Source organism: Mytilus galloprovincialis, chromosome 5 (assembly GCF_965363235.1).
Source record: "Mytilus galloprovincialis chromosome 5, xbMytGall1.hap1.1, whole genome shotgun sequence".
Classification (NCBI taxonomy): domain Eukaryota; kingdom Metazoa; phylum Mollusca; class Bivalvia; order Mytilida; family Mytilidae; genus Mytilus; species Mytilus galloprovincialis.
In genome coordinates, this window is record NC_134842.1 from 33,060,997 (window position 1) to 33,088,101 (window position 27,105).

A 27,105-nucleotide genomic window follows, 5' to 3' on the forward strand; every position below is an offset into this window, starting at 1 on the left:
TTTTGGATGTGGAAACATCATGCGCAGCCAAGAAACAACAAAATAATAAGAACTTTTGACAAAATCTCACCAAATATAAAGTTGTTTCTTGGGTACACACATACTTTTTCAATCAAAAATATACTAAAAAATTGACGAAAAACAAGGAAAATCACGAAATTTTACAAAATATGCAAATTAAGTAAAGATTTGTTGCCATGGTAATTTTTTTAAAGTCAAATTTTTTTTTCTGAATACCTTGTACCATAGTCAAGTTTTCAGTAATTTAAGAATGTGTAAGATGACTTTAAAATTTGCAGTTATTTTGGGGCCAAATAAGGGCCTTATTGCCCCTACTCCTTTGACAATATCAAAGGTTTGCATAAATATTTTAGATTTTCAAAGGCTTCCAAAATAATTCAAATACTAGCTTGTGGAAATAAATTGAAAAACATATTCTTTTATAGATATAGGAAGATGTGGTGTGAGTGCCAATGAGACAACTCTCCATACAAATAACAATTTAAAAAGTAAACCATTATAGGTTAAAGTACGGCCTTCAACACGGAGCCTTGGCTCACACCGAACAACAAGCTATAAAGGGCCCCAAAATTACTAGTGTAAAACCATTCAAACGGGAAAACCAACGGTCTAATCTATATAAACAAAACGAGAAACGAGAAACACGTATATATTACATAAACAAACGACAACTACTGTACATCAGATTCCTGACTTAGGACAGGTGCAAACATTTGCAGCGGGATTAAACGTTTTAATGGATCCAAACCTTCTCCCTTTTTCTGAAACAATAGCACAACATCACAACAAAGAAAAACATACGATAAAATATCAATTGGCAGACTTAACTCAATCAAAAAAAATCTATCATGCATCAATGATAATATCACTTTTATGTGACCTTGGTTCTTACCTTGACCTTCTCTTCCATGGACTTGACCTTGGAATCAAACACTGAGGAAATTAATTTTTCATGCTGTTCATCTGAAAATACAGCAATATAAAAATTCCATGTCTATATAAATTTAGATATATGATTAGTCTTATTAACAAGCATGACACTTTCAGAATTGTTTGTTGTATTGTGTTAAATTCATTTGAAAACCTTAAAGAAATTTTCCAGTCAATTTAGTTGTTTGTTTTTCAATGTTTCAATAGTTAATCATATCTGAACATTCACAATGTGTTTTACAATCTTTTTGAGTGACATTATATTCAATTTCTGCAATGTGTTTAAATATTTTTCAAGTGACATTATATCAGAACTTCTACAATGTGTTCTAAATTCGTGGAGTGCATTGTATAATTCCCAATATACATGATCATGATGATATCAACATACAATCAAAGTAAATCTATATATACAATGTATACTGTAACATAATATACTGTAAAACACTGTACTCTTGTCTAGAAAAATCATGACACATTTTAACACAGGATGGTTTAACATAATTACCTAATCTGCTGTCTACAAACATATTTTTAACACTGTCACCATACAAAGATTTCTTTCCTTTAAAAAGAGATTCAGCTTCTACTTTCTCATCCATCTGTAATAGATAGTCACAAGATATCAGGCTTTTAAGATAACAACAATAATGAATGCACACTCAATATATTTTCTTTCTTGTCATAAACACAGTCTCTTGGAGAATGGGTTATTATTTTCAAAATGCAGAAAAGATAAAAAAAAAATCATATTTCACAATCTGCTCACCTCTGGCACATTTCATGTTTATACAAACCAGACAGAAACAAAAAGTAAGTATTTTTTTTTAGGTTAAACATATCCTGACTTGAATAATTTAATGAAAATATGGTACGTTCAATCACTCAACTATCCAGAAGTTACAAAGTTTCAATCCTTGGTTTCTTTTATTTCACCAAATTGATTACTGATGACAGAAGTTGCTGTTAAAAAACATTGATTGTTGGTTGCTTTACGCCGCATGAGCACAAAGGGCTATATCGCGGTGATTGTTAAAAAAAAAAAAAAAAACCACCACATTCATAAAACCATTAACTGATTGTTATTTCATTTACCTTTGATTTAAATTCAGGTGTGACCTTCTTCATATATTTCAAAATGAGGTTTTTCATACACAATTTTCTCAGTAATGATGACGCCTGAAAAAAAACAATATATAAAAAAAAATTGAATTTACATTTATTGCTGATTATTTACATGTGAAAAACCTGATAGTCTCCTTGCAAGGAATTTTATCAATGCTTTTTACCCATTTCTAAAATCTGTGATGAAAATTTATAAACTAAATCTAAAGTTTAAAAGTTATAGCCCCTTTACCTAGGAACCTAATAAATTGATTTTTTTTGCTGGTTTTCTTGTACTGGTGTTAGGCCATGGTATTGTTTTCATATTACTTACAAATCTTACAAATTTCCAAGAATTTAATCAACTTGAGTGTCTCCCATTCCTTAAATTAGAAAACAGTCCATAAAATATGCTATCAGATTAGAAAGCTTAGAAAGCCATAGAAATAACTACAATTTTAAAAGCTACCTCTTGTAACATTGATGGTGCAGATGGCCAGCTTTTATCTAGAACAGTCTTTGGTAGATTCTGTTGTATTTTATAAAGATAATTGTGTTTGGTAAAGCGTATAAATTCTCTGTTCTCGTCACATTCTTCTTCCTTTCTGTGTATATATCCATTGATAAATCTACAAATATACAAAACTAAGTCATTGTGCTTCAAATTTCTTTTTATTAGTAAAACTTGTTTTTAACAGATTGTGTATATACCCAAAAAAAGCCAATTTGTCATTTCAGAATCTAATGCATCCTGGGTAATATTTTTCATAGTGTACACCACAAAGTCCTGATTGGTTAAAAATGTCATAAACAATGGAAATTTAACCAATGATGTGACGTTATTTTCATTCTTGGGTACGAACAATGAAATTACCCATGATGCTTTAGATTCTGAAATGGCCAATTGCTAAATTTAGACATTCTTAGAATGTATATTAATTCAGGAAATGTTAACTAAGGGTGGTAAAGGGTGCACGGTTTTTTGCCATTTTTATTTCAAGTACAGCCGTGAAAAAGGATTGTTAATTATTCACTGTGTTTCATGAAATCTGTAAAAAGGATCAATGTGCAAGAAATTTTTAATTGTTTGTTCATCGTGAAATGGCAATTTTATTTTGCGTTCTTCTGTGCAGATACCCGCCTTTACAATACTCTTTACTCTGCTTCCCAATGATCTCTTTTCTTCAAATCATTTTTTATTTCATCAATGTTTTGCTAATAACATCTTTCCTTTTAAATAATCATTTACCTGGGTAACTAGTTTTAGGAGCTGCTAGCATTTAAATAGGGATTGCTAAAAGAAATAACTGGGTTTTTTTTACCGCGGTATCTTAAAACTTAAATTTCTGACTGGGTTAAAAATTCTTAGTCTTTCTTCTAATAAATTTTTTAAAATAATGCTGAATCTAAGGGGAGATAATACCCTCCAATGATTGTTAGCTATGTAAAATTGAAAAAGACAGATCTTGCACAAGATATTTCTAGCTAGGCTTCATAAAACCTATAAACAATTAAGATAAATTATATATAATTGAATTACAACAGCCCTTACTTGCGTATAACTTGTGCAGCATGCTTCCTTTTCTCCATCAGTTTTTTGGCTTTATATCTCCTCCAGTAGCTTTGCAACATAATAGCTAAAATATTACGATTAAAATGTTAATCAAAGTGTGACAGCACTGTTATGGTAATTGCTGCCAAGATAATGTTTCAGCAGTCAATAAGTAAACATGAAAATTGTATATTATTGTATAGCAATATAATATTTCCAACAGAAAGTAACCAAAAGTTAGCGTGCAATAAATATTCAAAATTCATGACGTCATCGACGACAAAATCTTAGTTTAAACCCTTTTTAATTTCAAATATTATATTGCTATACAATAAAAGGGTTATTGCATGAATATTGGGGAATATTGTCCCTCGTAGAACATATATTGCACTCGCAAGCTCGTGCAATATAAAATTCTACTCGGGACAATATTCCCCAATATTCATGCAATAACCCTATAATACTTATATAATAATAATAATAATAATAAATTCTTTATTTAAAGAGGGTAAACTCAGTTAGTTACAATAAACTAATCTTCCCTGAGGCCCTCACATACAAATTACAATACAATCAAAACAGATATTTACACATAGTTAATTTACAGTCATGTAGTTCAATATCATTAACATAAGATATAATGCTGTTTAAAAGATGTATACATGAAACCAAAAAATCAAATGAAAATAAAAAATATACAAATACATTGTAGTAAACATTTCTTATCAGGATTGTGTTAGGTACTTCTTGATACTTTACTTAAAAGTAAAAGTGTTTTGAGTTTTACACAGTTTGTGAGGTAGTCCATTCCATAATACTGATCCAGAATAAGCAAAGGATTTCTTAAATAGTTCATCTTTTGGCTTAGGAACTATCAGATAACCTTGAGTGACACCTCTTAGGGAGTAAGAATTATTATCTGATTTCAGTTTAAAATTTTGAACTAGGTAGATTGGTGCTTCCATATGCATACATTTATATAGAAGTAAATATTTGTGGTATTTTAATCTTAATGTATAAATTAAGGTTTTCACCTTCACAAGTTCACCATGGTGTTTGCCTAATATGTTTCTAAATTCTTTTATCATAATAGATATTTATCATCACAGAAGATTCACCATTTTTATTTCAAGCAGTTTGGATGAATCTGGGTTAGTCTCACAATAGCATAAAGGCAAAAGCAGTACTTAATGAATCAACAAGTATCTGGTTTTGATTGGTACTAGAGAATCTTTATGAATTTCCTTGATTGATTAATTTCTCGTCTTTTAAAAATGTATGTTTACAAACAGCACTTATTTTTAAAGGATTGCAATAATTTACTCTTATCAATACTTACTGGTGCACTTGGCTGTATACCAGGAAATGTTTGGCATATTCAGGGGAGGCAAGTATTTAATAATGGAAAACAATTGCCATTTTAGTACATTTCCCTTATTTTTATTTAAAGACCCAAACCACATGTTGGAATTCCTGGATCTACTACTGTAAAACTGTTATTTTTGTTTAGAATGAGAAGTTGATAAATTTTGTTTTATAAAATAATTATAATAATTTTTCCTACAATGTCTTGTAACTTAACCTCACACTGAACTTCACCTATATCATATTAATATAATTATTTTAAGCATTCAATAAAGCTATTCTTACTTGAGAATTTCAGTGTTTTATATTTCTTCTTCTGTGCAAACCCTCTGTACTGTGCCTGCACAGCAGTCGCTGAAAAAATATAAAATATGTCTGATTATAAATACCTTCAATACATACCAACAGGCTCATTTAAATTTTGATTAGTAACTGTTAATTTGCGATCAATTATCAATGATTGACAGACATACTTAGTTGGACACCTAAATACCACCTTTATTATGATCATGACAAGACATATATTTTCAAAGTATAAGGTTGAGGCTAAAATCAAACATGCAGCTTCGATACCACATGGACCTAACAATCATACTACCCACATCAAACATAATGTATGCAGTAAAATCTGCTTGCCCATACAAAGCATCTGAGATCGCCCCTGGTTTTTTGGGCAGGTTTGTGTTCTTAGTTTTCAATGTTGTCTTTTGGTCCTTTTGGTATTGTTCTTCTCTTTTTTCGTGTCCAATGAAACACATTAAATTACCTATTCTTTGAGCTTAAAATTAAGCAAACAATATAAAACACTCACCAAGAGTCTGATTTCTAACAAACATTTAAACCTTTGCAAGTGCAAATTATGAGCTATTCTGGTAGTCAATGAACCCAGAAAACAATGTTGGCCACTTGAAACATGATTTTTGTCTGTGGCAGAACAAGTATATGTTTATTTCTTTCTCATAATTATCAGTGAAAAATTTAAATTGAATAAAAGAACAGAGTTCTAATGTACCCCCATGTTGCACTGATCTTATATTTCCAAGAGGCATAATTTTTATTTGGAAATCAATCATCCACCATTATAGAACTTGTTTGATATACTGCTGATATTAATCTATAGAATATGTATTATAAAAATATGGAATTAATTGTACCTGTGAAAGCCAGAACAAGACTGGACAGACAAACACATGCCAATGGTTACACAGCAGACAAAAATATAAAATATAATTTCATATTACCTAAATCATGTTTTCTGTGCTGGAAGGCATCTTCTGTGGCAAACAGGACTCTTGGAAATCTTATGAACAACTTTGTCCTAAAATTATGTGAAAAACATAAATCTATATTAGTACATTACTAGTACAGAACACTATTTAACCATTAAATTAACCAAATTAAATATTAAAATAATCAAAAAGTTTCATTATTCTTTTTTATTTAATTAATAAATAACAAAATTCTATTTCAAAGGATGTGGCTTTACACCAGATCTTTACAGTTGCCATTTAAGCTTTACATATAAAATTTGAGCTTCCAAAAATTTTCAGCAAAACATGTTCATGTTGCCATCATCCACTTATCAAAAACATTGCAATCCTATAATCAACTTTACAGTATATACATACTTGCCAAGTCTGAACTCCTCAGGGTCATAGTCTAGATGTCGTACCAATATCTCTACTCCATCCTTGGGTGCACCTCTGTAGTGAGGCCATGTCTCTGGACATAAACATTTGTACCTTAAAAGCAAATTAATTCCAATGCTTAAAAATTTCAATATTCCTCATCATATATTACTTTAATAATTAAAAAAATATATAATGGAATTCATTCCCAGCTATTAAGCCTTCAATTTAATTCATAACAGCATGTTGTATGGGCACCTATACATGTTTATCACTGAAGACTAAATGTCTTCTTTTTTTTGGTTTATTGCTTTCTTAGATTGCTGTCACATATTTAAATAGCCAATACCTTTCTTTTTATCCATATGTATCAAACTAGGAAATATCTTAAGACTAGTTTAGAAAGTTTTAGTTTTATTGGGTTTTTCTTTATTTTAATAAAAAGTTAAAGCATCAAGTCACTTAAGAAACTGGGTAAAAAATAGAGTACTTTTACAGCAAATTTTTGTTTTACACAATCTGTGTATTGTTGTACTACACATTTATCATGTGGTGATGCATTTCATAATTTGTAACCATTCATATCTTTTAAAACTTACAAATTCTGAATTTAATTCATAAATAAAGTCAAATAAATGTTTAACACATAATGTGTTTACCTTTTAAGAAAGACTTCATAAGGTCTCCTGTAAGCAAAGCCCGCTCTCCTTACTCTAAGATTCTCCATCAGACCTAAATATTTCACCTGATGATGCACAATTCTCTCATCAAAAACACCTGGAAATTAAGAAACTATGTTAGCCTTTAATTAAATAGTGTGTGGTCTTATTTAAAGAATATGAAAACAAAATTCATAGTAAATGCCGTAGCGGTTTTCCAAAAGAATAGTCTACACTGAACTTGATCATCATGACCCTAAGAAAATTTAACATTACAGGTTTTCACATGTGACGGGTGACGGGTGCCACATGTGGAGCAGGATCTGCCTACCATTCCGGAGCACCTGAGATCACCCCTAGTTTTTTGGTGGGGTTCGTGTTGTTTATTCTTTAGTTTTCTATGTTGTGTCATGTGTGCTGTTGTTTGTTTGTATTTTTCATTTTTAGCAATGGCGTTGTCAGTTTGTTTTAGATTTATGAGTTTGACTGTCCCTTTGGTATCTTTCGTCCCTCTTTTTCAATCATTCTAGTGTTGTAATCAAGGATAATGTAATTGTTTTCTGTTATTTTCAAATATGATTTCAAGTGTGTATTTAGCAACTGTTCTGTTGGACATGTACTATTGATACTGACTTTAAACAGTTCCAACAACAATTTTTTAGTTAAACATATAATCGTATGCCAAATTAAAATTCATAAGACAATTATCTTTTTGTTCTTTCTCCTGTGTAAAACAGTATATTTTTAACATATTCTTAACAGTCTTTTTTCACAACTTATTTTCATGATATTTTCAGCATGCAACCAAATCTTTATTTATTGTTGACCATCTTTAATTTTTTCCTTTACTTTTTACCATCACAAAAAATTTCCAATCAAAAGTCATGCGAGTCTGAGAACTATAAAATAGAGGAAATGAAATGTTCCTGTCTATAGTATATATAGTAGGCTATGAACGAGTTCAGAAGTTCTTTCAATAAAAGATCCAACAAGGCACTTGCAAACTATAAGATTATACATTACTAGGACCTAGTGAAGCCATAATTATATACTAACCTCTCATTTTGAAGTCATTAGGTTTTATACATCTGACATATGAAGGTTCTTTTGACATCAAAATAACCATCAGCTGTGATAAACTATTCTTAAACTGGGTCCCTGCCTGAAATATACATAGCTATACTTAGGAAAATGGTATAAGTTTTTGACATTGTTTGTGGCTATCTGACTTTATCATACCTATTTACTTGTGTCTTTTCTACCTGAACTGATCAAATTAAAGCAACAAATGTGAAGGGTGGGTGCAAGACACTATTGATTTACTTATTTCATAATAAAAGTTCAAATGGAGTGTGATTGGAATTGGAATATTTTTTTAAAAGAAAGAAAATCGCCTCTTAAATCTTGAAATTTCCTTAACAAAAGAACTAGCTTTTCTCAATTCTCTATTTTAGCTCTGAAAATATTTTTTTGGAGAGTAACAGCAAATATCACAAGCAAACTCTAATAGTTATTGCATTTATTGTAAAAGAAATTCTGCTACAAAACAGAAAGCATGGAATATAAATAACACTTACAGTATCTGGTCTCTTCTTGTTGTACAGCTCTGATTTAGGGAAACATTTGGACAGGATAGGATTGGTTGTCTCACTCATGGCCTACAATGTAAATCATTTAGTGGTTATCAATCTTGTTATAAATATTTGGTTATATATCTTATACATTTGAAAACAGAGAGTGAATAATTCATTATCAATGTTTCTTAGCTTATTTTGACAAAATTAAGCAATAGTGGCTTCTTAAAGCAAATTATTATTTCACTTTTTCATTATCATTAATGATTGTACAAAAACAATCATATCTTAATTTATTTCATATATCTCATAGCTAGTGCCCCTTTAAATGCACTTTTTTAAACACACTGCAAACATCTCTGAATTTAAAGTAGCAGCTTATTTCGGGAACTTGTGAATATCTTATTCATAGCACTGAACAACAAACAAGTGAAACTGCGAGCTACTGCTCACTGATGATACTTCTGCCGCAAGAGGATAAATTCTATAGTGTAAAAATATGTAAGTGTTTGTTAAACAGGAAATTGTTGAGTGATGAATCTGAAAACGCATCACACAGTATAACTAACATATATAGACTCTGAAACAAAATTTCAGAAATCCTTGTATTGTAGTTTTTAACAAAAATGTGACAAATTTTCAACTTGGCTATCATGTGTAAAATAATACAAGTGTACGGTAAACAGGAAGTTGTCTAGTGATAAATCTGATAATACATCACATGGTAAAGCGGACATAAATAAACCCTGAAACTAAATTTTAGAAATCCTCGTCATGTAGTTCCTGAGAAAAATGTGACGAAAAATATTCATGGGACGGATGGACAGACAGAGGTAAAACAGTATACCCTCCTTTTTCAAAGCAGGGGTATAAATATCTAAATCAACTTTTACCTCTTTCAGATCTCTAAACAACAGATCATTGTTCTTATCTAGGAAACCTTTGACATTGTAAGTTACTTCACCAGCATAATGGATCAGTCTAAACTCCTGTAATGTAGATTTATAAAATAGTCAATAAATTTAAATGTTGAAGGAGATTGTAACCCCTACTAGCATATTACTTTGTCACTCATTAAATATTTTTTTAATATTTGAGTTCTTTGAAAAGGTGCTTTTAATTATTTTACTTTTGAACTTTTTTAATTACTTTGACTTTTTATGTAAACAGAGTAGAAAAAACAAGAACTTTATCTATCCCTGTGTTTTCTCATTGTTCTGATTCCACCTCATTGAAAACATCTTATTTGTGTTGTGCCTGGTAACAATCTGATCTAATAGTTTGTTTTTATGTTTCATTGTTACAACGCTAGAACTGTCCCAGGTAAAATGAGGGCTAACAAACATTATATACATATACTCACATCTCTGGCAATCGTTTTCCTGGTAGAGTTATCTGCTCTTGCATGGCACAGGAAATGTGGGTGTGTCCCAATAGTCTCAGATAATTTGTCTAGGAAAGTTATGTCAGTGGTATCACCTGGTCTTAAACATTCCTCATCCTGTCAAATAAATTAATTTTATGCTAGCTATGGTGTTTAAGATTTAAAGTCAAAAAATTTCAGCAGTAGCTTTCTCAATTAATCCAGCCACTTCAGTATAGTGTAAACTGGAGAGTCTGTAAATACACTCCTTTCACAACACAAGCATTGGTTTTTACTAGCATGTCTTATAAAACCATCTCTTTTATTCACATTAAATTAGTCAACTTCCAAAAACACTGGATTAAAGCAAGATCAATCAATCAATGTATCAGTAAATTTAAAAAGACAAATTGTGTAGCATCGCATAGTTTACTGAATAAACTGTAAACTAAAAACAGGGAATTTTTTACATTATATTTTCATATATGAGAGTAAGGTGGATACAAAAGTATGCAGGGTTGTTATCATAAAACACATAAAATGTAGATAATCTTATTAATGTCAAAGTCTAAAAAAAGAAGAATGTGTCCATAGTACACGAATGCCCCACTTGCACTATCATTTTCTATGTTCAGTGGACCGTGAAATTGGGGTCAAAACTTTAATTTGGAATTAAAATTAGAAAGATCATATCATAGGGAACATGTGTACTAAGTTTCAAATTGATGTAACTTTAACTTAATCAAAAACTACCTTGACCAAAAACTTTAACCTGAACTTCGCACTATCATTTTCTATGTTCAGTGGACCATGAAATTGGGGTCAAAACTATAATTTGGCATTAAAATTAGAAAGATCATATCATGGGGAACAAGTGTACTAAGTTTCAAGTTGATTGGACTTCAACTTCTTCAAAAACTACCTTGACCAAAAACTTTTAACCTGAAGCGGACGGACGAACGGAGGCACAGACGGACGGACGGACGGAAGAACAGAGGAACAGACCAGAAAACATAAGGCCCCACTACTATCGTAGGTGGGGCATAAAAATGATGTATATTTCTATTTTTTTATTTCAAATTTGTAGTTAATTTAGTCAGTGTATTCTATATAACTGAGTTAACAAATTTTCAACTACAGAAATTCAATACATACCAATAATGTGATAATACCAATAGGTTTACCTTCCACCAGATCACATATTATCTTGTTATTAAAATATTCTACTGGTTCCCACTGAAACATAAAATTAGGTAATTATCACGATAGCTTCTACTGATGAAAGCTCCATTTATAGCTAATGTGTATAGAGACCTCTTATGTCAGGACACCATTCTTATATTGCCTACTATCAACATGAAATATACATTCATTTAAAGGTTGATACAACTAATTTACTTCAGACTGAGATCCATTGTCCCCAATATTATTTTACAAGTTATACATTCTCAACTTTCATTTTAAACAACGATTGAACTAACCTAAATATGCATGTCTTTAAATTGGGGTTAAGTTGAAAAATTACAACTGAAACAAAACATCTTCCTTGAAATTGAAAATAGCCACAAACAAATCATATGCAGTCCTATGTATAATGATAAGGTTGAAATAAAGTTAAGTAAGGTTAATGTTTTTCCATTAAAATGGATGTGGGTGGTTCAATCCTTGCTCTGGGGATTTCAGGGACTGAATTTTTTGGCTCTCCCTCGACTTCATTTGCAGGTATGGTCCTGAGAAACGATGATAGTCGGTCTGAACGGGACAATAAATGGCTGACCTGTGTTATGAGAGAGCTATATCTCTTGCATGTAAAAGAGACACCCTTGTAGATTTCGAAAAAGAGAAGGCTAATGCCGCTACAAAGCAGTACTTGCAAAGTGGAAAGGGATTAATATAAGATGCAAAAACTTTTTTCCCAATCCACTATAAATAACTATGTTTAAACTAAAGACTTTCAAAGTCTATCTACAATGAACATTAGTTTATAACAATATGTTGCATACATCAAATAGACGAACAACCATAAATAAGCAAAGACCCCTGTCAAAACAAAACTTCCATATCTACCCTCCAACTTCAATCTTAATGGAATAATCCTTACTATTAAAGGTTAAGTCCAACAAATTGTTAAACCAATCTTGTCAAACACTTGTGTCTGGTCCCTAAACACCCACAATTAAATTAACATAACTAACCTCAATTCCTTCTCTTTGATACTCTTCTTGTTCTGATTTTAATGTCAGTTCTATAAATAGCTGTTGTAGTTTCTCATTACAGAAGTTAATACAAAACTGTTCAAAACTACAAAATATAAATCAGAAATCTATTATACTACATGCTTATCTCCTGCTTATGGTGGTAGATAGTATCATGAACATTCCATTTAAATTTAGAATAATTTCAAAATGCTGTTCCAAATCTATCAATTTGTAAAGCAAAATAATTCCTATTTCAACTTTCAAGTGCAGTAACTCTGCAATGGGTTAAGTGAAATCAACTAATAGAATTTGACTGGTCATAAGTGGTAAACAAATTCCTTTAAAAATTTCATGTAATTTCAATGTGATGTTAGCTATTGAACATCTGAAACCAAAAGTGACAGACATGAGGATTCCTATATATATATATATATACCCATTACACTGTTAAGACAGACATGAGGATTCCTATATATATATACCCATTACACTGTTAAGACAGACATGAGGATTCCTATATATATATATACCCCTTACACTGTTAAGACAGACATGAGGATTCCTATATATATATATATACCCATTACACTGTCAAGACAGACATGAGGATTCCTATATATATATATATACCCATTACACTGTTAAGACAGACATGAGGATTCCTATATATATATATATATATACCCATTACACTGTTAAGACAGACATGAGGATTCCTATATATATATATATACCATTTACGCTGTTAAGACAGACATGAGGATTCCTATATATATATATATATATATATACCCCTTACGCTGTTAAGACAGACATGAGGATTCCTATATATATATATATATATACCCATTACACTGTTAAGACAGACATGAGGATTCCTATATATATATATATATATATACCCCTTACGCTGTTAAGACAGACATGAGGATTCCTATATATATATATACCCCTTACGCTGTTAAGACAGACATGAGGATTCCTATATATATATACCCATTACACTGTTAAGACAGACATGAGGATTCCTATATATATATACCCATTACACTGTTAAGACAGACATGAGGATTCCTATAGATATATATATATATATACCCATTACACTGTTAAGACAGACATGAGGATTCCTATATATATATATATATATATATATATACCCCTTACGCTGTTAAGACAGACATGAGGATTCCTATATATATATATATACCCCTTACGCTGTTAAGACAGACATGAGGATTCCTATATATATATACCAATTACACTGTTAAGACAGACATGAGGATTCCTATATCAGTGGTCTCGTTAGCCCAAAATAGAAGGGCGCCGCGCCCTGTGTGCCCTAAGCCGCGCCCTATGTGCCCTCAGCCGCGCCCTGTGTGCCCTGACGCCGTTTTCTGAAAAACCCTTGTGCCGTTTTGGTAAAATTGCCTTTTGTTTCATCGATTTCTTATCAGAAGTTAAATTACATATATGACACCTGGTGATTGCCCCCAGGTAACGCGGTTAATCATGTCATTACAATCAATAATTGTGGATAAGACTTCAAAGGTGTTAATTACTATAGTCGCCGTCAGCTGAAATTCGTAGCGGTTATCGGTAAAAATAATCTAAACTATCAATCGCGTTCACTCGAGATATAGTTTTTCACATTCCATTCATAAATCGCATAAAGAAAAACCACTACTGACCTACCTTTTAAGTGATCACACTGTAATAATCCTGACCTTCACATTTTCCAGAATATTTTCCATTGTAATTCCGCCATCTTCGTTTCTATGAGGATCATTTGTTTACATATGACATTCGTCACTGTACGCAGATTCCTGAAATGTTCCTTTCATTGATGTGATAAGGTTTCCCGCGCTTTATGCAAATTTTATGAAATTGAACTCCACGGAAACACTTCCGGTAAAAACAATGGCTGATTCCATCATTTAAAATCGTCTATGAAAAAGTGAAGGTCAGGATTATTACAGTGTGATCACTTAAAAGGTAGGTCAGTAGTGGTTTTTCTTTATGCGATTTATGAATGGAATGTGAAAAACTATATCTCGAGTGAACGCGATTGATAGTTTAGATTATTTTTACCGATAACCGCTACGAATTTCAGCTGACGGCGACTATAGGTAATTTAATTAAGACAATGTACCTTTTTGTCATAAATATGATGAATGTGTCGGCATTTTCTTTTCGATCTCCAAGTCACAATGGAAGAGTGTATGAATGAAGACTTTCAGTTTCATGAATTTAGAATTGAATTGAAGTAATCAACTTTGCCTTCACAGAAACATCGTCCATCTCAACTTGTGAGCGACAAGCAGACGTAAACATGTTGGAAATTAATTTTGGAGTTACTTCCCCTGAAAAAGCTTATTACAAAATTGTGCTCCTAAAATATTATCTAGCATTAAAAATAGGAAAAAATAACCAATTGAATACAAAATTATATAAGAATGTTACCTTAAGGATACTAACTGTCTTTGAACATACAAAAAAAATATATTGCAATTTATTTTTGATAATCATACTTTTGGCAATCCATGTTTTATACATTCTCAATTAAGAAATAAGTTTAAATTATTTGTTCGAATGGTGTCAAGCTATCAACTTACAAAAATGGAAGTGTGTAGTTAAACTCTCATCACAAATCAACATTATAAAGTTACACAAAATAATATATTCCTAAACACAAACAAAAAAAAAAGTTTTGAGGGCCAAACTCTAGTTGAAAATTTTGAAATACAACTACTCTGTCATGTACATGTATGGTAAACTATGAGATGTTTAGTTTATGTTCTTTCTTTTTGGAAGGAGAGGGGTGGGGGAGAATAGTAAGTTTATTTTGCCTCTTTTGGTTAATAGTATGAATGTGTATTGCCATGTTATATGAACAGGTAGTATGAATGACTTTTCTTGTGCAAATTTTATAGAATAAATAATCATAACAACAACTTATGCATCTTTATTGACAATATATACAGTAAAAAAATATGTGAACTAGTGATACACGCAGGGACGTAGACAAAAGAAATGAGCAGTGCCTTCTATCATAAAAAAAGTGCCCTGCCCTCCACTGGCACCCTGCCCCTTTTGAATTCTAGCTAGAGCACTGTATATATATATATATATGGCTAAGTATTCAGTATAGTGCTGACAGTGTGTGACAAAATGTATGATTTTAAAAGTAGCTGTTTCAATCATAATAACATGATTTTCTGAAAGGAGAATGATTCTAGGTTAGGGTTTTAAATGTAAAAAGATAGTTATTTAGTCAGAAAACATAAAATTAGACCTAAATAGCATGTTGGACAGAGGTTATGTTGGACGTAACAGGACATTGAAAAATGAATATTTTCCTTTTATATGAAGGCTTTGTTAATAAATACATTAATTTTTCTCTGACAGTTCATAAGATCTTCAATTAAAGTTAATCATTTTGTTAAATGTTTCAAAAACTAACTTATAAGTTTGAAAAATCTTAAAATATGTCGGACAAACGGGGACATTTTTGGATGAGAATTTGTTCCATTTGCATCATTCAAAGTCAAAAACAAAATCAAAACTTTGCTGTTTATACTAATATCTACAGCTGGTGTTCCTCAGCAAGAGTTAAAATGGTTCATTATTAAATAAATGGATAAAATGAAACCATAAAAAACTGTTGGATGAACAGCGTACAGAATTCATTTATTGTAGGACAAACATAGGACAGATTATATTCCCTGTCGGACAAACATAGGACAGAATTCATTATTTTACTGATCCTAATGGCAATTTAAAAATGGGCACCTCTTCAGAAGAGACGAGGAAGGGTCTGAGAACTATTTTTAAATTTATGTGGACTTGCTAGTTGTTAACAAGTTTCTTTTTACTTTTAAAAAGCTGTTACGTCCGACATTAGAGATTTTGTCCTAAGGTTCGTCCAACAGAACATAATAGGACTCTTGTTAAGTCCTAATTTTCAAAATTATGTCAAATTTACACTGTCAACAGTTTAAAACCTCTTTATTTTTCATATATACGGTAGTATTTAAGGTTAAGTTATTGTCAAAGTGGAAGTGAAATTGATTCTGTGACTTGTGGTAGCCATTGTCAATGATTGTAGAGAATATCTTGGATGTTGGACGTAACATTAATTCGGATGTAACTTCCATCTCTTGGTTGGACAGAAAGAGCGTTCACCCCTTCGATGTCGTTGACCTCGAATAAAAAGGAACAGTTGACAGCAATACCAAATGCGCAATGCAATTGTCTTAAAATATGTTGTCATAAACATTAAAAAAAAACTTAAACCGAGTTGGCAACTTGCAAATGAAAATTGAAATTTTCGCCCGTTACGGTTGGACAGATTTTTCAAGAGTAAACTTTAATGACAATTCCTGAAAAAAATAAAAGTTTCTGCTGTATCTTCATGATGAATTATCACATTTTAGTTAATAAGCTGAAGCCTCAAGATATTTTGTGCATTTAATTGTCCTCTATTGTTATATAACTTATATTTCATTTTCTCTTAGGAAGAAGACAGAAAATGTTAGTCCGACAACATGACCATTTAAAATTGTTTTTAATCCTTATTTTTCGAAGATTTTTCATGTTTTAGTGTCCTAAACCTTGCCAACCCTATTGTATTACCTGAAAATCCTTTTTACCTAGTTGCCATTCATAAAAAAAGGTTTATAAAACAATTTTGATTTTGGGTCATTCGACCATGTCACAAAATAAGCATGCACAAAGCAGGGAATTCAACACTTCATTTATAAAATACTTTATTCAACAATAAACTTTTCATATGAGACTGTTTATATTATCTCTTCATAATACAGTGGATTGATTAGCTACCTGCATTTAAACTCAAAATAATTTAAAATATGAAAAAAATGCATTTTTCTGGGACACCCATTGAAACAGCACTTTACTGAATACTTAGCCATATACCCATTACGCTGTTAAGACAGACATGAGGATTCCTATATATATATATATACCCCTTACGTTGTTAAGACAGACATGAGGATTCCTATATATATATATATACCCATTACACTGTTAAGACAGACATGAGGATTCCTATATATATATATATATACCCATTACACTGTTTAGACAGACATGAGGATTCCTATATATATATATATACCCATTACACTGTTAAGACAGACATGAGGATTCCTATATATTATGATATTATTACGTAAGTATTTCTGTATTGGCCTTGTTATTGGTCCGAGGCTTGCTGTATTGGCCTAAGGCGCCGAAGGCCAATACAGCTGGCCGAGGACCAATAACAAGGCCAATACAGAAATACACGTAATAATATCTTTATTAATTAACTACAATGTTACAATATTTTTTTAATTTCATTTCAAAAGAGATAAATATTTTTACCTTGAAGTGGACTATCCAAATCTCAGTTTGTTTCTTTTTATTAGATGTAATACATAATGATCTGGGGCTGTTTCCAGGTGTCTTCAGCATTTTCTCATTTGATGAATTTTTCTACCCTTTTCAGTTACTATAAAGTGTTACAACTTAAATTTAGACGCAACACATAAATAGTAATTGGAAAGGTACTGCCATTGCATGTGTAATGCAGAAACTAATTTAAAATCGATGTGTACAATCGTGAAATTATGAGGTCGTCAAGAAATGAACTTTCATTGTGATAATCTACTCGTTCCCCAAACCTGAAATAGTTTTATCGTCACGTCACGTCTGCTTTCAAAATACCTTTTAAATGAATGTGACCGTCTTTCGCCTGAAATGTATGCCATACTGACATTTTCAGCATGTTTAAGATAACTAAATGACAACTGCGTCTTCAAAACAACTGTTTACTTTCAGTTTGTGTTTATCGTGACTTTCGATGTAAAACCTAGAGACGTTCCGAAATCCTGCACTTGTGTCAACTCGGCCAATATAGAATAACTCGGCCAATACAGAAAAAATCTGTATTGGCCTAGTTATTCTGTATTGGCCCAGTCTACACATTATATTGCATAGGCAGTTTTCATCATATTAAGTCCAATAACAGTGCAGTTAATTAATAAATATATATATATACCCATTACACTGTTAAGACAGACATGAGGATTCCTATATATATATATATATATACCCCTTACGCTGTTAAGACAGACATGAGGATTCCTATATATATATATATACCCATTACGCTGTTAAGACAGACATGAGGATTCCTATATATATATATATACCCCTTACGCTGTTAAGACAGACATGAGGATTCCTATATATATATACCCATTACACTGTTAAGACAGACATGAGGATTCCTATATATATATATACCAATTACACTGTTAAGACAGACATGAGGATTCCTATATATATATACCCATTACACTGTTAAGACAGACATGAGGATTCCTATATATATATATACCCATTACACTGTTAAGACAGACATGAGGATTCCTATATATATATATACCCATTACACTGTTAAGACAGACATGAGGATTCCTATATATATATACCCCTTACGCTGTTAAGACAGACATGAGGATTCCTATATATATATACCCCTTACACTGTTAAGACAGACATGAGGATTCCTATATATATATATACCCCTTACGCTGTTAACAGGGGATATGTAAACCTACTGTACATTGATTTTTTTATGGAACGGCTTCAATAAGCAACATGAATTAATTTGTTATAAAAGAAAACCTAATTGATAATCATAATTGCCCCAAGTCAGATATTTTTGCTATTTTAAGACACTCACCTGTTAACTCCAACTATTTCAAATCCATAAATATCTAATAATCCCATCAGATTACATTTAGATCTTCTCTGAAAAGAAAATCATAATTTTTTTTTAAAGACTTGTATAATAAGTAACTTTTTTCTGACCTGTGAAGTCATATATTCTATTTCTTGAAATTTATTTTTCTGAAATTACCACCACCATTCTACTTTACAAATAAGCTAATGGTACCTATGAAAACTTTTAAACCCCCCGTTTTTTTGGCACCTGTCCTAAGTCAGGAATCTGATGTTCAGAAGTTGTCTTTTGTTGATGTGTTTCATAATTGTTTCTCATTTTTTATATAGATTAGACTAGAGTTGGCAAAAAATTGATTAAAATCGTTAGACTGCTGTTTTTCCCTTTTGAATGGTTTTACAGTCTAGCTATTTTGGGGGCCCTTTATAGCTTGCTGTTCGGTGTGAGTCAAGGCTCTTTGTTGAAGACCATACTATGACCTATAATGGTTTATTTTTATAAATTGTGACTTGGATGGATAGTTGTCTCAATGGCACTCATACCGCATCTTCTTATATCTAATTTGTGTTTTCATGATTTTTTTTGTGTGTAACAATTTTTTTAAACAAACCTGGGACATAAAGTTGTTCTCAATTATGCCTAGTCTATCAAAAAGAAACATTCTTGTGCAATAATAAAATAAGTGATGAGTAAACTGTCTTACCCTACTGCTCAAAGATTCATTGATTTTCTGGACAATCCAAGTAAACAGTCTGTCATACACTCCTTTGGCCAAGGCATCTCTGGCATATAAAGCTTGTTCCTTGGTTAATGAAGATTTCATCTGAAAACAAAAAATAAAACGTTGAAGCAGAATGACTAAAAAAGTCGTAAGGGTTCCACGGAACCCAGTGTCTCGCCTACTTTTGCTGTTAATTGCAGACTCAACAAAAATGAGGAAAAACATCAATAAAAATTTCCCTTTCAATACTGTCTTTTGATTGAAAGAAGCTTCCAAGTTTGGTAAAAATCCAGGATAGCTTATGAATCTAATAAATGTTTTATAAACTTTAACTGCAGACTGTATGTAATGTTAACTGGAAGAAAAACTAAGTCCATTTATAAGTAAAATATGGAAAAATTGGATTATTTTTTTTACAAAATTTACTTCTGAATAATATCTTATGATCAGAAACAAGCTTTTGTCCAAGTTTGGTAGAAATCGAGGATAGTTTAAGAACATTATAAAAAATTTAAAAACTTAAACCATAGAGTGAATGTTTTGTTTTTGGCAAAAAAACTAAGTCCATTTATAAGTAAAATACGGAAAAGTGGAAATTTATTTTTACAAAATTTTCTTCTTGATACTATGATCTTATGATCATAAACAAGCTTCTGTCCAAGTTTGATACAAATCACGGATAGTTGATGAAAGTTATTAATTAAAATTTTAAAAACATTAACCACAGAGTGAATGTAAGGCCACACCAATTTAATTCCTTGTTGGACGGACCTGCCCACACCTATTTTTTTCAAAACAGAATTTTTTTAATTTTTTAATATTCCCGCTTCCCGCATCCGGAAATGTTATCATGTCCATTTCCCCAACCGTTTTTTTTTTTTTTTTTGGTTGTAAATATTATAAAAAGATATCAACATTTGTTTTATAAATTCACATTCTAACCTTTTTATAACGATTTTAAACCTATAAGCACCCCATAACACTGTAAATATCTGTGAGAATATTTGTTTCAGCATGAAACCAATTTATCCCACGTGGGAGTGCTCCGATATAAATATATAACAGCAGAAATACCTGTACAGAACAAAAAATTGGTTTCTTTCCCCCCTTACTTATATTCCCCATCAAAAAATGTTCGTTTTTAGGGTGGCATAGAATAAAGTACAAAGAATTTGCCTTCAACTGCAATTATATTGTATGCTGGCGAAACAAAACTATACATAGCCGCTGCATGTTTATGCACCTGTCCTGATTGATTCAGGGGCCTAATGTTCAGCAGTTATCGTTTGTAGATGTGATTCATTGGTATTTTCCCGTTTGGATATATAAATTAGATAGTTGGTTTTCCTGTTCGAATTGTGTACACTAATAATTGTGGGGTCCCTTAAAGCTTGCTGTTTGGTCTGGATCAAAGCCCTTTGTAAAAGGCTGTACTTTGACCTGTGTTTGTTATTATCAGGTTGGGAACAACCCTCCCTCCGACAAGGGGTAATTTTACTGTTGTAGAAAAGAAAATAGAAATACCAAGGATTTGTATCGTGCTACTTTCAAAACCTAAAAAAACAAGAAGTAATTGTTACGAAGTCTCCCAAACAAAGCTCCCATAACTCGCCATTCCTATGGTCCCATCCATTTACAAGTATTCAAACAGGAGGGGGTGGTGGTTACCACCAGGGACTTTGATTTGTTTTATTGTCCCATACAAGAATATATATGGTTTAGGGGTAGGAATCTCAACCATTTAAAAGTTTTTCATACATGTGGGGTGGGGTGATTCCCATGGACTCTCCCTATATTTCATTTGATTTGTTTTATTGTCCCATACAAGAATATATATGGTTTAGGGGTAGGGACCTCAACCATTTAAAAGTTTTTCATACATGTGGGGTGGGGTGACTCCCATGGACTCTCCCTATATTTCATTTGATGTGTTTTATTCTTCCGTACAAGAATATATATGGTTTAGGGGTGGAGATCTTGACTGTTAACAAGTTTTAAAACAAGAGGGGGTGGGGATCTGGACCGTTTAAAAGATAATAGCACATTCTCAAATTGAACCGGTTGGGGTGACCCCCAGAGACTTCCCTTTAATTTCATTTGATTTGTTTAATCGTCCCATTCAAGAATATATATGGTTTAGGGGTGGGGATCTGGACCGTTTACAAGATAATAGCATATTCTCAAATTGAAGGGGATGGGGGTGACCCCCTATGGACTCTCCCTATATTTCATTTGATGTGTTTTATTCTTCCAAACAAGAATACATATGGTTTAGGGGTCGGGATCTTGACTGTTAACAAGTTTTCAAACAAGAGGGAGTGGGGTGACCCCCTAGGGACTTCCCTTTTAATTCATTCCATTTGTTGTATTGTCCCCTACAAGAATATATATGGTTTAGGGGTGGTTATCTGGACCGTTTACAAGTTAATAGCACATTATCAAATTGAACGGGGTGGGGGTGACCCCCAGGGACTTCCCTTTTATTTCATTTGATTTGTTTTATTGTCCCCTACAAGAATCTATATGGTTTAGGGGTGGGGATCTGGACCGTTTACAAGATAATAGCATATTCACTAATTGAACTGGGTGGGGGTGACCCCCAGGGACTTCCCTTTAATAACTTTTGATTTGTTTTATAGTCCCATTCAAGAATATTTATGGTTTAGGGGTGGGGATCTGGACTGTTTACAATATAATAGCATATTCTCAAATTGAAGGGGGTGGGGATCTGGACTGTTTACAATATAATAGCATATTCTCAAATTGAAGGGGGTGGGGATGACCCCCCAGGGACTCACCCTATATTTCATGATTTGTTTTATTGTCCTTTGATCATTTCTGAAGATTGCGTGTGTTTATCACTTACAGTTTTCAAGTTATATTCATTTGAAAAAAATATAAAATAAAATCCCATAGGGTTCTATAGTAAACCCCTCCCTTCTTTCTGCCCCCCAAAATACCCCTTAATAGTCCCAAATGCACAAACGAAAGATTGATGGCTCACCTAGACATATTAGTCTAACATTCTATGAAACCCTTAGTAAATCTGACGAGTGGTTATGGAGAAACGCTGCGGACAAGTTCATTTTTAAAAGTGGCGGAAGAAGAAGAAGAAGAAGAAGAAGAAGAAGAAGAAGAAGAAGAAGAAGAAGAAGAAGAAGAAGAAGAAAAATAATAAGAACTGAGCAAAAACAATAAGTCTCCAAACTTTGTTTGGGAGACTTAATTAGATTTTTTTACTCAAAAAGAGGAGAAATACGTCATATTTTAAACAATTTTCTAAAAGAGGGGTCCACTTATTTTGAATAATATTAAATAAACTGTTTATAAAGTAAATGTGTAAACACGGTTTAAGTCCAGGAATATTACAAAATTCTTGGACATGTTTTGACCATTTAGTACAAGATAGAGATATCATAAGTTCTTTGGGAACATGTGAGCCCTTTTGAACCAGGGCTCACACTACTTCAGAATTATAGGGAGAAGTGACTTCTCTTTTTGAAACTGATAGGGAGAAGTGGTGAGATTTGAAAGAGAAGTGCTCATTTGCGCGGTGCGCTACAATTATGTTTGGATTTTACAATAGTATAAAGGGCCATATGTAAATAATGTTCTTTTTATATTGTTCAATTCATATCTGAGTAAAAAAATACAATTAATGTAACATTTGAAATTAAAAGTTGTTTAAGTTTTACTAAGGTTCTTGTAAGAAACTACCAACTAAATATCTAGCACTAAAAAAAAAAAAATTATTTTAAAAAATGTAAAGAAATTATAATATATCAATTACAATTTATTTAAAAATTATCTTGTGTATTGTGTATGAAATTCAGTGTTTCTCATAAAAAAATATAAAGTTATAAAGCTGGGCCACAATATATTGATATTAGTATAATAGTCTCAGAGTTAAGCAACTTTAATCAATAGTTTGAAACAATTCATAAAAAATATAGGGAATTATATATCTAATCAATTAGTTGTAACCAAAAGTCTCTTAATGCGTGTGGAATGCTTAATTTTTCACTTTGGGATCAATATTCTTCTGTCAGCTGTTCCATCCGTGCGTCCGTAGTAATTATTGTAAAAGTACGGATTTCAGTCATAGCTGGTCCGGTTCAGATCCGTAGTTTAGAAATCGGTCAATGGCGGACGAATGCAAGAAAATTTACAAAAATAAACGATGTTTGACAAGTTATTTAGAAAGGAACATGACGTTTTTAATGCAATAAATGGATTAAACATTTACTGGAGGCAACTTTTATCACGTTTGAATGAAGTAACAAACTTATTTTGCCGCCGAAATTTAGGTTGATGTACGTTTTTGAGTAACAAGCACCGGAACTTGCGGAAATGCACGAAGTGATAAAAAGTTGTATTTTTATCAAATAACCTGCTACACACTGTGAAGACAATGCTTCAACCTCTTTTCTAAAGATAATGAATCGTTTATGTCTGAATTTCTTTAATTGTCAATAAAAAATTGATGTTTCATCAACTTGGTAAAAATTGAAAATGTCCGATGACGAAAGCGACTGAAAGCGAGTATCGTCAAGAACAGGGCGACTTGTTTTCGCTTTTGGGGGTCGGGGAAAGCGAAGTGACGGTCAGGAAGGCGACTTCTTCGCCCAAGTCGCCTGGTAGCGTGGGCCCTGTTGAACTAAAAGATTTTTTTTACAAAGACATATATATTGACCTCTCATTAAAGGTATATTTACATTATAACATTAAGGGTTTGTTCCAAACCTGATTATGACTTAATGTAGATAGAGAATTGTCTCATTGTCAGTCACACATGTACATATATAGACCAGATTTTATTATACAATTATTTCTTGGTGTACATGGTGAATACTTCATAAATTAAAGAAATGTCAAAGTACAAGTGATCAATTGAGTTTTAATATTGTCAAAACCTACTATTTTATGTTTACAAAAAAAAATTATAATCGCTGGCCTTTACTTTTCCAGCTTCGCCTCAAAAATTTTCAAATTAAATATTTTTTTATTAAAATTTTCAAATCGCTCGCTCGCTCCAACTTTTGGAGTCCAAAAATCCAAACAAGAAATTAAATTCTCGTGGCCTAATGTTTCCTCGCAGAAAAATAAGTCCATTTATAAGTAAAATACGGAAAAAATGGAATTTTATTTTTACAAAATTTACTTCTGGATACTTTCTTATGATCATAAAAAAGCTTCTGTCCAAGTTTGGTAGAAATCCAGTATAGTTTAAGAAAGTTATTAAAATTTCAAAAACTTTAACCACAGAGTGAATATTTGTGAACGCCGCCAACGACGACGGAATGTAGGATCGCTTAGTCTCGCTTTTTCAACAAAAGTCGAAGGCTGGACAAAACCCCATTGTTATATATTGTTATTTGATACTTTATCAAAATTCTACAGAAACATTTTGTCATATGTAATGTGCAATGCTCAATACAAATGTTAATAGGACAGTTATTAAACCAGCTGAACATACAATATAGGTTTTGCTCTTTGTTGAAGGCTGAATGGTAGATTTTAACTTCTAGCCATCATTTGATCTCTGGTGAAGAGTTATCTCATTGGCCATCATACGGCATCTTCTCATGATTAAATGGGTAAATGCATTTTGTAATTGTTGATCAATGGCTAATAATATGGTATGTATATATTTATGCAATATAAGAAGGGGCTGAATGCATATATTACAAACAGAACAAAAAATTTAAATTCTGCTATATGTGATGCGCCAAACCCTATAAATCCCCCCTCCACCCCATTGAAACATTGCAAAAATTTCTAAATTCCTAGTATTTTTTCACTTATTTATTTGAAAAAAAAACAAAACAGATCCATATGACAATAAATAAATGCAGAATGAGCAATTGGTTAGTTCATTATTCCAATGCAAATTCATTTTGTACTTCTCTATGCATCAATTTATCGCTCGTAATTAAGAACATGCACAAGTGTTCAAAATACATTTTGATGACTTGAAATGAAGTTGTTTCTTAAACTGTCTGTTTTTTCCCTAAGGTCAGTTTCAAGAACTTTTATGTAAATCTTATACAAACCTTTTCTCCCATAGCTTCGATAGTTTTGTTTTGTAAGGCAGACACTAATATCTCTTCAGGACATCCAAGTAACTAGAAAATAAACAAGACAAGAAATTAAAACTTAATTGATGCACATCATGCTTTAAATGTGATATACTGTAAACCAACTTATTTTTGGAAATTCTATATTTCACGATTTTCATTTCTACTTTTCATAATTTTCTGTACCATATTTTAAAATGCATGAAGTTGGCTTGATAATCTCAGCAGCAGACTTTTAAAAAGTGTTCTTCTCCAGGTCCTTTTAGCATCACAAAAATGTTATGCTATATTGCTAGAATGTGATACTATCTGAAATAAGTTTCTTATAGATAGTATAATGAATGTGATACTTTAGTTTCTAGAAACACTGTTTGCCAGGAAGATATAAGAAATTTCTAAGGAGAACACTGACACTGTTGAAATGTTTTAAGAAAAGTAATCTCAAATCAAAGCGTTTGATATTTTTTAAGTAGAAATAAGACATTGACACAATTATAGGATTTTCCAACTAATACTGACTCATTTATTTTCGTGTGTGGATTGAAGAAAACTAGCATTTTAGTTGAAATTTAATATCTTTGTTTTGGCGAGGTCTGCATGCATTCCTTTTAAAAATTGTTATTCTTTGAACATTTAAATCTGTGGTTCTAGAATACCATGTATACTGTACCAATGAATTCCATGAAAATTGGTCTCCAATGATTATTAATGAATCCACAGTAATGTTTTAGGCCTTACCTGTGATATAATTTCAACTGGATCTTTATCACCGATATATGCTTCTCCATCTTTTTTGTCTTCAAACTTTACATTACCCAAGTGTAAGACTGATCCAACTATGGAAAACACAGCCTGTAAAGTAAAATGAAATAACATAATTGGTTTATCTCTGCCTTTGTCTTTATTCTCAATAAACCATATACATAGGTATAGAGAAGACAATTATGTACAAAATTTACATTAAGACAGACCAAACAAAAAAACATCCTAATTATGGAACTCTATTTCTAATAGTGATGACAGTTTTTTTTAACAACCTTGACTCCCCATGAGGGTCTTTAATGGTCAGTTTTAATATAATTATTCTATTATAAGGGTTCTGATTGGATGACAAACAGCATAAACTATCAAATAGCCAGTCCATGCAACACTAAGGAAA

General features: G+C 31.8%; 1 protein-coding gene across 6 annotated transcripts in view; it reads right to left on the reverse strand.

The window, feature by feature from the left end:
* The window catches only part of LOC143075644 (unconventional myosin-Ic-like), a 64,769-nt gene that overhangs the window by 8,791 nt on the left and 28,873 nt on the right, over positions 1–27,105 (reverse strand). For all 6 annotated transcript variants that reach the window (XM_076251140.1, XM_076251141.1, XM_076251144.1 and 3 more), the window contains 19 exons: positions 26,685–26,798; positions 25,923–25,994; positions 19,852–19,971; positions 19,149–19,216; positions 12,392–12,497; positions 11,352–11,432; positions 10,197–10,334; positions 9,727–9,822; positions 8,837–8,917; positions 8,316–8,421; positions 7,260–7,377; positions 6,601–6,714; positions 6,214–6,290; positions 5,258–5,326; positions 3,608–3,692; positions 2,525–2,684; positions 2,047–2,130; positions 1,460–1,553; positions 914–984 (listed from right to left, as the gene is read on the reverse strand). In XM_076251140.1, coding sequence (XP_076107255.1) covers positions 914–984; positions 1,460–1,553; positions 2,047–2,130; positions 2,525–2,684; positions 3,608–3,692; positions 5,258–5,326; positions 6,214–6,290; positions 6,601–6,714; positions 7,260–7,377; positions 8,316–8,421; positions 8,837–8,917; positions 9,727–9,822; positions 10,197–10,334; positions 11,352–11,432; positions 12,392–12,497; positions 19,149–19,216; positions 19,852–19,971; positions 25,923–25,994; positions 26,685–26,798 — 1,854 coding nt within the window. The remainder of the gene's footprint in view (positions 1–913; positions 985–1,459; positions 1,554–2,046; positions 2,131–2,524; positions 2,685–3,607; positions 3,693–5,257; positions 5,327–6,213; positions 6,291–6,600; positions 6,715–7,259; positions 7,378–8,315; positions 8,422–8,836; positions 8,918–9,726; positions 9,823–10,196; positions 10,335–11,351; positions 11,433–12,391; positions 12,498–19,148; positions 19,217–19,851; positions 19,972–25,922; positions 25,995–26,684; positions 26,799–27,105) is intronic.